Source organism: Falco naumanni, chromosome 2 (genome assembly GCF_017639655.2).
Source record: "Falco naumanni isolate bFalNau1 chromosome 2, bFalNau1.pat, whole genome shotgun sequence".
Classification (NCBI taxonomy): Eukaryota; Metazoa; Chordata; class Aves; order Falconiformes; family Falconidae; genus Falco; species Falco naumanni.
In genome coordinates, this window is record NC_054055.1 from 97,040,497 (window position 1) to 97,058,470 (window position 17,974).

The 17,974-nt window shown below is 39.3% G+C and overlaps 1 protein-coding gene across 1 annotated transcript in view; it reads left to right on the forward strand.

Moving 5' to 3' along the window:
- MID1 (midline 1) overlaps positions 1-10,002 on the forward strand; it is a 157,369-nt gene extending 147,367 nt beyond the window's left edge. Inside the window, exons 8-10 of the mRNA XM_040582761.1 lie at positions 2,556-2,717; positions 4,947-5,154; positions 6,705-10,002. Of these exons, the coding sequence (XP_040438695.1) occupies positions 2,556-2,717; positions 4,947-5,154; positions 6,705-7,053 (719 nt within the window). The 3' untranslated portion in view covers positions 7,054-10,002. The remainder of the gene's footprint in view (positions 1-2,555; positions 2,718-4,946; positions 5,155-6,704) is intronic.
- The last annotated feature ends 7,972 nt before the right edge of the window (positions 10,003-17,974 follow it).

The following is a 17,974-nucleotide window of genomic DNA, read 5'->3' on the forward strand; positions in this document are numbered from 1 at the left end:
AGGACCATTGTCTGGATCCATCCCACTTACTGTTATATGGTATTCAATGCCCCATCAGAGGCATCTGAATTAAGGATTCCTTGGTCATGCTGGACTCCCTCTAAATCCAGTGCTTCATTTTCTTTTGTTTTAACGTAATGCTTTGCAAGAGGAGCTATGAGTCAGGTACGTGATAGTCTCAATGCAAAATCAATGTGGCAGTTCAGCTACAGAGCAAGTGTGCCTTTAATACCTGTGTCAAATTTTTACTGGGAAAACATGAGGAATCCTCTGAGCAGTCAGTGAAATATTTTATGCCAGGAAACTGCTACTTTTATTTCCTTTCTTCCTCTTAGGAAACCCATTCACACCCAGCCTAAAAAAATAAATGTCGTTCAGTATGTATGGTTCAGTGAAACAAGACATGGACTGATGTTGCTATAAGCAGTTTACTACAAGTGCTAGGCACAACTGGGGTTTTCATGGGGTATAACACTGAGTTCTTTTTTTCCGAGGTAGACAGATGATTGCTTTGTATGACCTAGTTTTTCAATAGTCTTGAAAAAAACAGTGCCACAAGGTTGCTTTTCTTCGCTGCTTCTATCCACATCCAGCATGCTGTTTGAACCCCTTGTAGCTGATATTTAGGGAGGCTACAAGGAGTCAGGATGTTCACTGGTTGGAGCATGAGGAACATACTAGAATTCTGTTTTCCCACTTTACACCAAGAAACAGCAAAAAAGAACTGTTCATATTCTGGTAAATCATGGTCTAAAAGCCACAACCCAAGTGTGCATTCAGCCACAGGCTTAGACTTCCAGATTTCAAATCAGTGTGGTGGAGGGGGTTCATCTCATCTCATTTGAGATACCTGAAGGTAGAGATCTGACCTATGCTAGTTGCCTAGCCCTTCTCTGTGGCCAAGAAAAGGGAGGCACTTGTGGTGGGATATTTATACCTGGAGAAGTGAAAAAAACTACTCATTTCTGCCTCAGAGCCCAGAAAAATAGGTTAGACGTTGAAGCTCTTCATTAGATGACAAGATGATATGAGTCACACCTGAAACTGTGCCTCAGTTACCTGTTTGCCAAGCAGGATAAATACCTGCCTGCCTCTCAAGGATGTTATATGTAATATCAGAGAACTTTGAGACAAAAACTACACGATTCTTAGATTGATATATGGGGTTTGAGTTCTGTTTCTAATGAACTTTTGTTAGGAAAAGCACATCCCAAATTAGGAAGGAATCTCCCAGTATGATTATGAATTGTCTATGAGTCTGTAAACCTGTGTCACAGTTCTTTTTCTTTCGAGTTTTGTGTCCCATAGCCTTTTAAGTTTTACTTTACATAAAGGTTTTGTATTGCCTAATATGCAGAGCTGAAATTGCTACTGACTTCTGAAAGATTCTCTTCACTAGTACTTACTTACTGGTTTGCTGGTGAAACATGAGTTAAAAGCTGAAAGCTGTTTTCTAATAACAGTAGCTTTCATAACATGTGCTATGCCCAGCAAAGGCAGAGAACAAGAAGTTCTTAATCCAGTCAAGAATTTTTCTTTTAAGTTTTCCAGCCTTACATATGTACATGTATGCATACACTTCCATCTGCATGTATCTTTTTCTAGTTGTACAACTATATAAAATGTTATGAATATATATACTTCATGAATGTTAAATTAGTTACTTATGTAAACATTTGTAATAAGAGAGCTATCAGACTGGGGATCCATTAGATGAGGAGCTGTCAAAAATGTACAGTAAGTAGTATGGGTGATTGACTGTCACTGCAGTTATATCACAGTAGGAAAAATTTATGTAGGTGAGTACGTTCATCATAATGGAGTATTTTCCTGTTTTGAAGATGATATTGCTCCTGTCTTAGTTTACTTACTTCCTGCATATTATACTTCTGCAGTAGGCATCAAACGTACCCCCAAAAGTTTGTAACTGGAAAATTATCCAGCTCTTTCCCAGCTGTCATCGAACCATGAGGGCATAAATCAAAAAGTTGGATCCATCAGATTTACTGGCTTAGATTACATCCTGGCAAAGTTTGAAGTGTATGAGCCAAACCTTTCTCTGAAGCCCATGCTCCACCCTGTTTGGCCTCCCATGATTTGGTTCAGGCCCTGAGGAATGCATACCTGGGGACTGTCAGCAAACATGCCTCCCAGCCCTCCTAGCTTTACTGCTTTCGTTAGTTTTCTGAGGCTTAGATGGAGTTCATTAATCCAAACAGTAGATTGATGGGATCTCCATAATCCTCTAGTTCTTAAGCAATAAAGAATTCCTTGTGCTGGGATATGAAAAATCTCAGACTGCTTGTGCCTCCACCAAGGCATTTCTTAAATGGCCATTTTTTCTGGTTGACTTCATGGAGCAAGAACTTTAAAGGTACCTTGGCTGAGGGCTGATGAAATGAGTTAGTGGCATTAAGTAGCAACTCAGTGAATGTAACAACACTTTAAAAGGTACAGAAGTAAAATTCATATGCGTTGTTGGGTGCTTGGGAGTGCTCTAAATGTTCCTCTGTTATAAACTGTTATGTTATGACTGATGTGCTCTTAAATTGCAGGTTTATGCAACTCAGCCGACAGCTGGATGATTGTTCCCAATATCAAACAAAACCACTACACAGTGCACGGGTTACAGAGTGGCACTAAGTACATCTTCATTGTTAAGGCCATTAATCAGGCAGGCAGCAGAAGCAGCGAGCCCGGCAAGCTCAAGACAAACAGTGAGTAACGTGAGATCCGGCACGCACACATTCTTCTCCTTTCTTGTCTGCCTTTTTAAGTTTTATCTTTAGAAGATATAAGAGCACAAAGTAGTTTCACTTGTTTAAAGTTCTTCCCACAATGTAAGCCACTTATTTAATTTAATTCAAGATTACCAGTCTTCAGTAGTACAGAAAGTCCTTTTTTATATTTCTTTTTTTTTTTTTAGAGAGATGCATCTGTAGTTTGGTCACTGGAAATACCATTTAGGAACACAGCCATCACATGTGAAATGATTGAAAATACTCTTTTGTGGTTTTGTTTTAATTTCCTCTCTATTCTTTTTTCCTCTACAAAGCAAAAACTTTTCTTATGTTTGAAATAAAACATTTTATTTTTTTGTACAGTGTTCATAAGATAATTGCTAGTTTAATTTTATCCTCCAAAATGATCTCTTTCTTAGGAGACTGGAAAACTTCTTAGCTTCATCCCCCTCAGTTTTTTATGGAGTTCAGCAAGGTGGTAGAGTAGTCAGAGATCCCACTTCAGAAAAACAATGGTTAGACAAATTATTAGCAGATGTAGTATAGCAATTTTAAGACTGGTTTTCAGCCTTTTTCTTCTTGTGTCCCAGCCAATCCCTCAGTCACGTAGTCATCACAGGCAGCTCTGAGCGCTGGAAAGAGAACACTGGGATTTGTGCACCCTCTGAAACCTGATCATTGTAGGGGAGGGTGCTCAAAGAGGGGCAGTACCAAATGTTGCAAGAAGGAGGCTGCAGGGAATGCCATGTACCCATTTCTGATTTTCTCCTTTCTGCTATTAACCTGGCTAGGACTTCTGTGTAAAATCTACTCCTATAAACCCCACATCTGCTACCAAGAATCTATGTCTTGTTAAACCTGGTAACACAAGCAAATGCATAAACAGAGGTCCCATCTGAAAACAGCAATCTTTTATCCTTTTCTCTCGTTGTGACCCAGCGTGGCTCGAGAGCAGTCTCTTGGGTGACTGTGAGTAATGATGTGACTAGATGCAAGCCAGTGCAGAGAAGGACATCCTTCAGATACTGCTTCAGCAACACAAAGTCTGCTAACCAGTTAGAGAAGCAGGCTGTAGGTATTTCACTGCTACCAAACAATAAGAAAAAGTAGATAAAATGTGCCCCATATACTTTCCAATGGGTTTATCTTATAATTGGTCATAATGCATAACTAAATACACATTGCAAAAGTAGGTAACTGAACAATTTACATTTTATTTGAAGTGCATGTTTCGGTGCCTCATACAGATTTCATGAGAACGCTCAGTTGTATTTTCTGCGCATGTCATCAAATCTTCCACTTATATTTTTTTCCCCTTGATACAAAAGACAGTGAGAAGGGAAAAGGGCTTTGCTGGACCACTTGTGGAGTCATGTTCTCCTAGCTGTCTCCTGGTGGAGGTAAATGGTCGTTCTGCTTTTTGACACAATGAGCAAGCCTGTCAAAATTGTGGCAGGCTTTATATATCTACAGGGTTCAGTTTACCAAAAAGCTTCCTGTTATTGTCTACAAACCTTGTGCTACAGCTGAAGATACTTGCCAAGAGCAACAGCCTCAGTAATGTTTTTACACCGTGTTATTCGGACCAATTTACAGTTCACTTCCTTCTTTTTAATGTACAGTATCCAGCACCACATGGGCATCCTTCCAAAGTGATCCTGAATTATTGACTGTCCTTGTTATAAATAAAGCTGTGAGTGAATGAACAGACAAGGCTAGGGCTTCTTCTTATTTTCAAACTCATTTTGTGGGATTTGAAATCATACTTTTTGTAGTAATGATGAAGATGTCATTATGAAGCCTTATCCTTACAGAATTAATAGAATGCAATTTATACTAAATCTAATATGCTGTGAAAAAAGCAACCCTCAGACCTTTATTAGCATGTATATTGGTTTCAATTACATTGAAGAATTAGAGTAGTCAGGTTACCTCTAGGTCAGAGATAATGGACATGATGATTATGCAGGGCTCTTTTCAGGGATTATCTACACAGGGAAGTTAGTGCACAATGAGATTGACAGTAAACTGACAATGAAAACCAGCTATTGCAGGGAGCAGAATAGGTTCATCTATCTCAAACATGCTTCAAAGGGGGAGATTAATATGGTTATGTAATCCTGTGGGCTTCTTAGAGGCTTGCTAATCCACTATCCTTTTCAAAATCAAAGCCAAACCATTCTTCTGCCATCTTTGTGTCTCTAGGTCAGCCATTTAAACTGGACCCCAAATCTGCTCATAGAAAATTGAAAGTGTCTCATGATAACTTGACAGTGGAACGTGATGAAACATCCTCCAAAAAGAGTCACACACCAGAGCGATTCACGAGCCAAGGGAGCTATGGAGTAGCTGGCAATGTGTTCATTGACAGCGGGCGGCATTACTGGGAAGTGGTTATAAGCGGGAGTACATGGTATGTATATAAAAATATATGTGAAAAGAATCACCAGTTCATACTGTGCAGGTCCTGGCACAGTTTCTCTGACAGAGACCAGTAGCAGAGGCATGGGGAACAGTATAAGAGCAAGACAAGCATATACTTTCACATAATTTATCAGACTACTTTCCCATTTTCCAGCACTTTTGGGCTCTGGAACTAAATCTGCCAGATAGAGCATCTTTATATTTAGCGGCCTTCACATCTCCATGCTCGGGATGGCTGTATTTTGAATCCACATACAGTGCATTTTATGATTGTAGTGAACTGGGGAGCTCAGAAAGCTTCATCTTGTTTGTACAACAGAGCGAACTTTCTAAGCGTGATCATTTCTTTACTAAATGTGAAAGAACCTAGTGCCCTTCAGTAAGAAGAAAGAAATAAATCAATATAAAGACAATGCGATGGTCCAGTTTTACAGGGGTGGAAGTTAGATTTGCATCTGGGGAGGGGGCTCGAAGCAGCAGAGCTGTAGGTCTGTGCCCCAGGGTATGAAGCGAGGAGCAGGAACAGGAGTGCATTCCTCCACCTCTGAATGGTCCTCTGTGTCATACAGGGGTCGATTTCAGGGGCCTTTTAGCTAGTGGAAGCGATGTCACCCTTTGGGATTCAAAGGCAACAGTCATGATGGAGGTTAATGGAGTGGAAAAATCAGTAAGATCTTCAGGTATGCCCACTGTCTCAAACAAGAAAAATGCTGTTTGCCTGTGCCAACACTAAGGAATGGAAATAAAGTAACTTATGGCACATTAATCTCTGTTGGTTGAAAGCCCAACAAATACTGCAGTGTCTCTAGAACGTGAGGAACTTTTACATTTCTGTTATATATGAGAAATCAGGTATTTGCCCTTAGTGTCCCTTAATGACAACATTTTCACAATCCTTTGACCCTGCACATCTTGCCATAAATTATGGTTTGCAGCGCAAATGTCTTCACCTACAATTGCTTCACTTGGCCCATAACCCAGTCTCAGAAGTGCTCATTTGAATCTGAAAACCACACCAACATCTGGCAAAACATATTTGGGAATGGCAAATTTTTTTTTTTGTTTAATGTGTCCTTTGATGCTTACTCTTGCATTCCTTCTTCTGGGCCATATATTAAAGGAGCAAGGAGAGATCAGATTAGCTGACAGATAGCAGCGTATTTTAAAATCAAGGAATTCCTCTCTTTTCATCTGTTTGAAAGTAGAAATTTGAGGCCCAGCGATTTAAACTCTGAGTTGCTGAGTACTCAGCAAACCTGCTTTTGAATACCAAAGGCAAAAACATTATCATAGCAGCCAAACTACAAACAATATGAGGGACAATAAAGTTTCTCTGACCTCTCAGATCCAAAAGAGGTATGGAGAAAAACATTAGCTAAGCCTGTGTAGATATTGTGGTAAAACATCACTTAATTAGAATTTAACCAGCAGAAGAGGCTGGGGGATTCCAGTGAGTCCTCTGGGCTAACATTTAACATTCACAAGAGACCAATGTGACAGGAAGCATTTGTTTCCTTGAGCTTTTTTTTTGTTTTGCAGGTATGCCATTGGTATTTCCTACAAGTCAGCACCAAAGCATGAGTGGATCGGGAAGAATTCTGCCTCCTGGGTGCTTTGCCGCTGCAATAACACATGGGTGGTGCGGCACAACAGCAAAGAAATCCCCATCGAGCCTGCGCCTCACCTCCGACGGGTCGGGATTTTGCTGGACTATGACAATGGTTCCCTTGCTTTTTACGATGCTTTGAACTCCCTACACCTTTACACTTTTGACATTACATTTGGGCAGCCGGTGTGCCCCACGTTCACTGTGTGGAATAAGTGTTTGACCATTATAACTGGCTTGCCTATCCCTGACCACCTAGACTCCTCCGAGCAGCTCGCATGACTGCTAAAAGCCAAAAGGTAGGACGACACATCTGCCCAGGGTGGCCAGGCAGCTGCCTTCCAGGGCTTGCCCAGAGCTGGGGAACTGCATGGCATCCCAGCTGTCGCTGCCGAATCCAGCTGGAACTGAAAGGAGGAGAATATCTCTTTTCTGTGTACTTTGTAAAAAAGGACAAGACATGGCTTTAATAGTATCTTAGAACTTTCTTTGCAGTTGGTTTTGGTTGGTTGGTTTTGTATTTAGTCTCTTACAGGAAGATTTATAAATTATTTATAAAAAAAAAAGAAAAAAAAAAAAAAAAGAGAGAAGGGAAAGCCTGGTTTGGACATCTGGAAAATGACTTCTTTGTTTTGCACATTGACGGTCCTATTAATTAAAGTTTCATCAGCCCTTTACATCATTTTATTTTGCAGTGGATAAAAGCAGGAAATTGGAAGGATGAAAACTGCGCAGTGGACAAGTCAGTATACTGCAGGTTTTACTCGTGCCAATGTTAACATTCTCATTACCAGTCTTACTGACTGTGAGCTCTCCTAATTTCTACTTTGCACATGGGAGTGTGCAGACCAAAAAGAACAAAAATAAACAAGTGAGGAAGTGAAGCTAGCCAACACAGCAAAAAAAGAAAGTTTAATTTACTTCTGTTCACAGGGCTGTGCTCTCCCTGTTCATAAAAAACATGTGGAATATCTCCTAGAAATGTGAGTGGATAAATCATCTGGTGATTTATTTTATTGATGGCAACGTTCCCATCTACCAGTGCTTCGCTTTCATCTTTGGGAAACAGTGTAGAATCACTGAGGATGTGAAAGACTGATATCATCTCTGAGGATCAGCAACACTGGAGGAGAGCAGCCAATCCAAGGTCTGACTGTAGACTAATTTGATAAAGCACGGCATCATTTAAGGGTTGATTGTAATAGAAGATGTCACGGTTCTGATGGTAGACATGTGAATGCTTATTGCTGATTTTACAAGGCTCAACATAGCAAGCCCAGCCAACAGCTCGGAAGTGAGACATGTGCCACTTTACCATTTCTTTTAAATTAAGTACAAATGTTTCATTGTCATACACTATGCAGTCTCTATAACAAAGCAAGGAAATCTGTTTTACATGTGCTGTATGGAGAAACACTGCAGCTGGTTTGCTCATAGTTACCATTGTTCTGGGTTGTTTGGGAAAGCACAGTCCTCTTTGTGAACGAGGAGTAAACAGCAAGTTTTTAGCAGCAGCAGGAATCTGCATGGGTAGGCTCCATGTTCATCCTGGTGTGGGTGGATGAACTTCAGGGAAGGCAACAGAGGTTGTACCTACTTTATCTCAAAGGTGAATCAGGTGCTTTTTTTTTTCTCTTTCCCTCCTACAGAACAGAATCCCTTTGTAATTACTACAATGTTTACGTATAAATGATCATTTTTGGAAATGCTTGAGGCATATGACAACAGTAAAAAAATGGTTTTCCTACAGTGTTTTGTTGTTACTATGCAAGTGGTGAAAATCTGCCTGTGTAGAAAAAGGGTGAATTGAATATGAGCTTTAAGAAAAGATTTGCTCAGTAATTTATAACCATGCTTCTGGTGTCTTTTGAAAAGGATGCCTTAATGCACTTTTTTCCACTAATGGGTCCATAATAAACTGGTCCTAAGCTCAGCTTCAGATTTTTAAAATACTGATTCTCCAGGTACAAAGCCGTACTACAGTTTGCCTTATGATGATGTAGAAAACTTATGAGCAAGATGAGGAATACATACATGCTTATTTGATTTTCCCCCTTTTTTAACAGAAAATAAATGCTTATCTATGTTCCTTTGATTTCCCTTTACATGCCCTTCTAACTGCTGAATTAAATGGAGAAAAGTCTGGCAGTATGTTAGAGGAACCATAGCTTTCAGCTGGGGCAGCATCCCATGGTTCACAGGCTGGAGCCACTGATCTTTCCAGAGTTGACATAAGTAAGGGAAAATAGTGTGTACATATAATGAACTGCGGTGTTTATCATAGTGTCTTTAATAACCAAGAAACCTATACTCTCAAAGATGAAAAAGTAAATAAATCCTCAAACATTACATTTTATAATTGAGCACAATGTTATCAACACAATCTGATGTCATTGCCCAGACGATCTGGCCTGGGATATTTGGGAGGTAGCTGAGATGGCATGAAAGTTATTATAATGAGTTAACAGATGAATGATACAAAGCAGTGATAAAAAGATGCAGGAGGAAAGGAGTTTTAATCTAGGATTATTGCCAAGTTTCTGCCTAAAAGGAAAGGGTGTATCACCTAAGTACATGTAGCAAAGCTGTGTGTCTTCTTTTTTGCCAGAAATATTAAATTTAGAAGCTGATTTCAGTAGTGGACAAACTGAAGATGCTGTTCAGTGTTTGGCCATACAATGTTGGCAGAGATTGAGCTGGATGGAATAATACCATGAATTTGGAAAGATCCCAAATGATCTCACATACTTTCATTGTAAAGATAGACCGTGAGTCTAAAGACAGGTTATGGTTTTGGCCAATAGAAAAAGAACGGTCTGTTATCTAGAGGCCGTGCTGTATCATTTTTATTTTAACACAGAATACTTCATTTGGAACTAAGCCACATTTCTCCAGTGGACTATTAATTCAGTCAGTACTCTTTGTGCATATGTTTGTGTATATATGTACACATATGTATGAGTACACACACACCAGTATATGCACAAATATAGTGTGTAATTTGTGTATTTGCATACATACATACATACACACACAAACTGACAGTAACTGGTCAGGTGTTCCTTTTTTTGCTTGTTTCTTGGACAATTTTATGTTCTGTATGACTATGAGGAAACAAGTTTGCTATGAATGGTATTCTTCTGGACATTTTTTAACAAACAAAATCTGTTTATTTTACAATACTTGATTCAATGCCTGATAAATCAATAAAAACATCCATGTGAAAACGTAGCTTCTCTGGTCTGTGGCATTTTACATGGTCCATAGCAATCAATTGAAATCTGAGGGAATGGTAATAATCCTTGTGTAAAAATAAAACGTGGTACTTTAATGTAGTGTGCAGTATTAGATGAGGGGATTCCCTGGTTTTTGAAAGTTTTGTGACTAGGAATGAGGTAGCATTGTATAATGCTGTGTTTAACAAAGGCAGGTTTTTGAGGAATAGTCTGCCGAGATGCAAGCAATGAATGTAGTAGATAAAGTCTCTGTTGGTATGATGATTATTTCAAAGCTGTATTTGAAATCCAAGTTGGTATTCAGCAGAGTTAGAGCAAACTATAGCACAGTCTCTTTAGAAGACAGTAGCATCATCTTGGAATGGTCAAACCTTGAGGTAATGGAAGGATGGGGGACTTTTTTCCCTTTGAGGCCGGATAAGATTTTCCATGTGTCAGGCTCCCATGTTTTAATGCACATCTAATAGGGAAAAAATAATTCAGGAATGGGCTGTACATCATAAATCATTTAGCAGACTGTCTCCAGCCCACTGTAGTTTCCCATTGTTGCCTTTCAGGGAGCAGCAAAGTTGCTATGTTTTCTTTGTCTGTTTGGGTATCCCATTTCTCAATTGCTCAGTGAAGAGACTCCCACTGAGCAGTGGGTCCCAAAGGCAGGAAGCATAATAATCCCTAAGGTGTGGGTACACTGAAAAGTTGGAAATTTGCAAGTACAGGTGAAAACACATGCACGTTTTTCATTATATTAGCAATAGTAGGTCACTAAACAGCAGTGTGCATCATCTGTTTTAATCTTGCACCTTAATTGCGAAGAGTATATTCTTTCCATGTTAGAAAACGCAGCAGGACACCATTGACAGCAAAATTAAAGTGTCAGCTCTTTAAGCAGTTCATTTTGAGATGACCAGCTTTTACAGCACTATGAGGAACTATTGGCCGTGGGAGATTTCATTAAACCATTATTTGACATCAAACACATTATAAGTATTTCTTTTTTTCATTATTCTTGTCTAGTAGTTCCCAGAGTCTGCTTTTAGTTACAGCAGCACAAATTTCAGATAAGCCCATGCACCAAAACGAAGTGAGTATTGCTAGTGTCTCTCATCTGTACCACCAAACCTGAGGCTATTCATTTTAATTGGAAACACTGCCTTCGTTTCTGGTTTAGGAGTGGAGAAGTGTTGGACGCACACAGCAAGTACATGCTGGGCCACCTCAGTAACTTGGCCAGGGCACACCTGGACTGAAGGCCATTGGAGGGGCTGCTTTGGGAATCCAGTCATAGACAAAAAATGTGCACGGGTTGCATATGTAGTGATGTGCTGGCAACTTTCTTGTAACACCATTTCTAATGTCTTTTCACATACTGGTCTTTCTACTAGTGGAAGTGTATATTAAGATACAGGAATGTAAAATGCAATATTGTCCTGTGGTTTTGGGTCGGTTGCCCATTTAGAAAATAGCACAGTGTTCTGAACTTCAGCCTTAACTTTTGTCTTTTACACATGGAGGGAAGCCCTGGTCACTCCCAAATGCTGATGGTAGGTGTTTTAGATTATGCTGAGCTATTTCTTTTTATTGTGCTTTCTGAAGTGAAAGAAGCTTTTTTTACGTTTTAACCTTTGATTTAGCACTTGGTTGTCATATAAAAAAATCCAGAGACCAAAAATCAATGTTGCTAAGAGTGTTTCAATGTGGATAAGACTCTTGGTTTAGACTGTGAGGCTTAAGGCATCTGCATACATAAGTCTCTGTGCCAGGATAGACTGATTCATGTGGAAGTTGAACAGTAAAGGTACAAGCGTTTTCTTCTGAGGTAGGCTTTTGCATTAACTCCACTCTTGAAGTAGACTATTCCTTTTCTTTAATTTTATAAAATTGGTTTTCTATTTCAAGTGCAGACCATGTTAGTAAGATTGTAAGTAATATAATTTCTCACCATGCTACTTATTTTAGCAAGCCTTACCAGGTCACGTGCCTCCGGCAGTTTGCTGAACACATCAGCTGCAACCATAACCGTTGCAACATCACCTCTAACGTATGGACTAATGTTTAAGCCATTGATCAAGTATATAATTTTCCCAGGTGGGATTCATCTTGCTTTGAGTAAGGAACTCTAGCACAAATGGTGATACCAGTTCAGTGTGAGAGGTTCATATATTTCACAAAGATGGTATAGGAAAGATATAGGCTTGAATACTATCAACACTGAGGCAGTTCTGGTTTAGAAGCATGGCAACGTATTAGGAAGGCATGAAGTCTTCTGCTACAATGTGATCAACAGTGTCATTATTGCAGCTGCCTGAGAGAGGGACAGAGGTAGCAAAAAATTCTGCATCAGCGCTGAGGGAGATCATTCAGAGTGACAGGACAGCTGGAAACCTGCCAACGCTACCTGCCCTGGCACCATGCTGCAGCTCTGAAAAGCAAGTCTGCACCTCTTCTTCCTTTTGTTACAGCTCAGCCGCAATCCACATTCCCAAATGACAGGAAAAAAATATTGCAATTATATGTTTGAAATCCTAACCTGAATAAAAGCAGCAGGGCAGGGATGACAGCCCCAGGCCTTGATTCTGCTTTACTCACCCAGATTTTTACATCTGTTGACTTCAAAGGAGATAGTCCTGATTTACATAGAGGTAGATACAAGCCCATGAATCTTCGGTTTCCAAAGGGTCAAACCGAAGTGAAGCAGGAGCCCCTGTGCAAACATCTCAGCATTCCTATTAAATCATGTCTTTGGAGAAAGCACATTTGCTGCTAGCAAAACTGCAGTTTCTCATGAGCTGTTTCCCAAGGCCAGCACAGGTGTGTTTTAAAATGTATGGTTCTTTTAAAATGTATGGTTCAATAACATTCTTCTTGGGTGAATTGTTCAAGCAATGCTTTGCTGTTTCCTCCAAGCAGGGTGGGAACAATTCTCTTAGCGGGTGCTGTGTTACTTTTATAAAATCATGAGAATGGCAAATACATAAGTTATGATACAATGCTGCAACATAAGACTATTGTTCTTGGACTTCCACTTAAAAATGGATAATAACTAGAGGTTTAGAAGTCTACTTCCTCTAACCGTCCTAATTTATATAATTGCTTGAATGTATGGAGATATTTGCTCTCAAGAAATATCATCTTGTTTCTTTTTAATTCATGCAGATAGATAGTAATTAGGAGTATTCCTGAAAATCCATGAATTCATAGAATAGCTTCTAATCGAGCCTTTGAAAGACAGCAAATGGAGGCTTTGTGTTTTGCATAACATTACTCATTGTACAGGGATGAAAAACTGTAACTGTTTACATCACTGAAACATTAAAAAAATGACAGCAACTGCCACACAAGAGGATGGGAAAGTTTTATTAGCAGGTTTTTATTTCTTCCTCATTTTTATTTTAGATGGAAAACAAACTATTCCATTTGAAAATATTTTTCTGTTATCCTTCCATTTCTTCACTTTGCATTTCTGTTTTCAGTCTCATTTTCAGATTTTAAATATTTGTGTAAAAAGAAGTATCTGTTTCAGAAAGTTAGATTTATTTTTTATTTCTTTGAAAATTACATTTTTCAGGAGGCTCACAGAAAATGAAATGAGAAGTCAAAACACTAAAACAATATGGCAGCTTGAAAGTCAAGAGTATTTTTGAAGTAGAAGTTAAATAAGGAATGTAGACAGGCCTGTGTCTGTTCTACAGTTACTGAATTATTTGGTTTCATTATTCTGGGCTTAATAGTATTGCTCTCTAAAATCAAAACAATGTGATAAGATCTGATTAAGGAGCAGAAGCAGAGGAATAATAATTTATTTTAGGTTAAACCTAACAAGTTCCCTTCAATAGCAATATATATATGTTTATCTTCAACCTCATTAATGTCATGAATGTTAGCTGTTGTTTTTTTTTTAAAAAAAAATAAATTAAATATTGTATGTCCTCTCTAGCAGTAGTTCCCAGCCTACAAATCTGTGTCTTTCTTGGGAAGTATGAATCTAATTCCTTTTGGAATTGGGAACAGGCTCTCCCTGTGGCAGGTGTGAAGGTAGTGCTAGCACAGCGAGAGCATCTCCCACTTGCAGGGGGCAATTTGATCTTTATTTCTGTCATCTTGTCTGTGTGAGTAGTAGTGATGACCAAACTGAGGATAAAATAGGTTCACCAGATTTGTGGGTGTGGGAAGACAGGAAAGGCCTGTCTGGTGAATCACGGCTAGCAGTTACAACCAGTGGTAGACCCAACCCAAATTTAGAAATTAGCAAATGGAGATTTGTTCCTTGATACAATCAGTAACATATCTTTTTAATTTCTTCAAGTGACTGTGATCTCTTTCTCTCAATTTGTCCATCCGTTTACATTCATGTGATCATTGAACATCTGTTGAGGTTGGAGTTGAAAATGTTTGAGGTGGTTTTAACTGTTAGGATTTTGCCAAACTACTTTGAAAACAAACATTTCTGATAAAGTGTCAGTGGTTTATGGTAGTGGGTTGAGGTGAGGAATAATGCAGAACCTAGAGAATACATACAGGTGCAGACTGAGTTCAGAACAGTGTAATACTGCTCATAAGAATAGTTTCCATCAATCCTAATTGAAATTATTCACATAGGTGAAGAGAGAGAAACACAACTGAATTCAGCCTTGGCATGTGCATGAATAACAGTCAGTGCAAAGTAGCACAGGGGCTGAAACAATTGAAAAAACCAGACCTTTTTGCTTTTCTGTAAAATTAATAGTTGATATTGTTTCTCTTCTAACAGTTGGGTCACAGCATTCCTACCTTGCATATATGTAGACAGACAGGAGTTATTATTAAGAAAGTGCCCCAAGTTAAACTGTAAATTCTTACTAATGCAAGACCAGTTGAGGAAATTAGGATAAATCTTTAAAGATATACACTAAAAGAACAACAGATAAAAAAGTTACTTATTCACAATCAATAATTCAAACAGCTGCATCCAAACTGACCTTTCTTAGACTCCTTACTCTGCCTTCCTGCATCCCTCTGTGGAGAGGATGAAACAGGAATGCTTTGCCTTTCTGTTCTTAGGAAGTCAGTGCTCCATATTAGTGTTACTTGGAAATCTCTCAGGATGAATAAATTTAGCAGGAACAAGTAGAGTTCTCACCAGTCTTAGAGCCTGAATAAGCCCTTAGCCAGGGGCTAAGGCTGAATTCAAGGCTGAATTACCACCAAGGTATGAATGCTTTCACGTATTTTTGACAATGCAAGAAGAAACGTAGCAATAAAAAAAAAAAAAAGTGACCAATTTTATGCAAACGTGGGAATAGACGTCATTCTGTCCAGCTAAAAAAAATAAAATAGCAGCTACAAAGCTGTTATTTAATAGAGGAACAGGAAAATATTTTTATGGATTTGGTATAAAGCATCTGCACTTGTGCTGGTTCTCATGCACACAGAGGTGCTGTAGGGTCAGGTCCTGACAACTTTTTATCTGTCTGTGCAAACAATACTGAGGGGTGGGATGGTGCGTGTGGGTACAGCTTTCCCTAGAAGTGCTCCCACGGGCCCAACTTTTCCTGCTTGTCCAAAAATAGGAGAGAGAAGCCAGTTTCCAAAGGTCTCTAGCACTAATCCTGCCCTGACCTTTCTGATGGCAGGAACAGTGAGGCCACAGGCTGGCCCTTGGCTCCACATCTTGTGTAGAAACAGGAATATGCTATGGAGCTCAAGCAGGCTCCTCTGACTGAGGAACCTGAGCCTGCAGAAAGAGAGGTTGAACCAGGCCCACTAGCAAGGTTCAGGCATTTCCCCAGCTTCTGCTACAGTGAGGAGATGCAAGGGAAATCTTCTTCAGGACAGGGTGTGAAGATGGCACATCTTCTAAAGGCATACCTAAAAGGCTCAAAGAGAAAATGTTGTGGCGTTCATCCTCAAAGGAAGGTCTGCATAAGGCTGGGGTATGTTTTTCTGTGTTTCCATGAAGGCATGAAAAGCTGCCTCCTTACGCCTCAGGTTTGGTAGTGCTTGTGGGCAGGCAGGCCTCACAGTTGATTTTGAACACTGGAAAATCATTGTCCCATGTTTTACACCCCACTCACCTAAAAGTTTGACAAATGGGAAGAAAAAGTTGTCAAATTCCACTGCATGAAGGCTTATACCGCTAGTCTTTATTGTCAAAATTAAGACAGTGCAAAAAGAGGCAACCAAACCCATGTGTGAAAAATCATTTGTTACAACTGATACATCTGACATATTTTTAATCAGATATTATAATAGTAACAGAAACAAAGTGGAAAATTGATCATGACTGGAACTCTGATGATGAAAAGTAGAAATTGAAGACAGAAATAAAATAACTAGGGAAGGCACCTAAGAAAGTACAACTAGAAAGGGTTGCTAGTACAGTGCAATAAGTCTGGTAGAAGCTCATCTGGAAGATGGCAAAATGCTGGTCCTCCATAGTGAAGAAAGGTGATATTCAGTGTCACAAGATCAGAGAAAGGATCATCAGAAGGAAGAGCCCAGGTTGGAAGGGGGGATGTATATGCGGTTTAGTTAGTCTAGCAATTATGTCTGAATGGAGATAAGGTTGTTGAGTCTGTAAACATATGATTAGGGGTAGCACCAGGAACAGAGAATAACAGTTTGAAAATTCAATATTGGTACCAGAATAAAAGCAGTGGACCTGTTTATGGACAGGTAGGTCTATAGACATCAAAATGGTCACTTCATAGGACAGCAAGAGGAAAAAGGAATCCTGCTGTGTCTGAGGTGAAGCTTTGCGTGTGAGATTAATCACACTTCAATCTAAATGTCCAAATATTAATTGACTAGGCCCAAGCATATTTTCTAGGCATCTTCTATAACAAATGGGAAGCAAATAGCATCTCCAAACATTCATCCCAGATATTCTAGCAACCTAGCTCAGAACGGGCAGAATCCCTCTGTAGGAGTGATCTTTCATATTGGTCACATGAGGAGTCACAGGCAGCTAACGTGTACTTGATACCTGCCTTTTAGATAGGTAAAGGCAGATAAAGTGACTATGACTACATATGTAGCAACTGGGATACCGACATTTTTGTAGTGGCAATTATAGAGTAAATCCATTTTTTATATACATAATACAGAAACTTACAGACAGCTTCTGACTTAAAATCCTTGCTGTGCTGAAGTAAGCAGGCAATTTTTCATTGGACTCAGTGAAGCCCAGATTTTGCCTCTTAAATATGAACAAGGTGAAATATTCAAGTCAGAGTCATATTAAATGCAGACATCTCCTACAACCAAAAACTGTTCTATCCACTGAGCCCTTGTTTTTTCAAAGCAAGTTATTCAGTAAAAATGGCCATCCAGGCAAAGTCAACAAATGAAAATGCATCTATCTGACCATCAAACAAACCTCCTTGGAGTTGATACGTGTTTGCATGCATTCTATTGCCTTGATCATGTGCAGAAGTATTTTAGACTCCAAACTGGGTTGCTTATCCAATGCTGCAAAATGCTATGTATTAATTATAAGCACTGTTCTAGCATTATTCTTAAAGTTTGTTTTAATAGATGTCACAACCAGGTCTCTTCTGGCATTGCCTGAATTCAAGATGTAACTACAAGATTGTACGAAAGCTAGAATAGCAGTTGACATGGCTGCATCATTCATTCCTCACAATAGTAAGCATATATCAGTGTGATAGACTGAGTACAAGCATTAAACTCACAGTGCCTGTGCCAAATGGGTGTTCTTTATGGAGTCAAGAGCTCCTCAGCAATAATTCCTTTGGAATGGAAAAGCAGCCAGCACTTATAAGTTAAAAGGAATGCATAAGAGATAACTGAGAAGTGCTGTCTCTTTAACATTGAAGTTGGGTGCTGAGGTCAAAATAACTTATTTTACTATGTAATTTCTTTGCATCTTCTGCAAAGGGAATAGGGCTGGTTGTCTGAAGGGTAACTGAGAGTCCTTTTGATATTCATGGCAGATTGTTTTGATGGCTACTATCCAGAAAATCTTAATG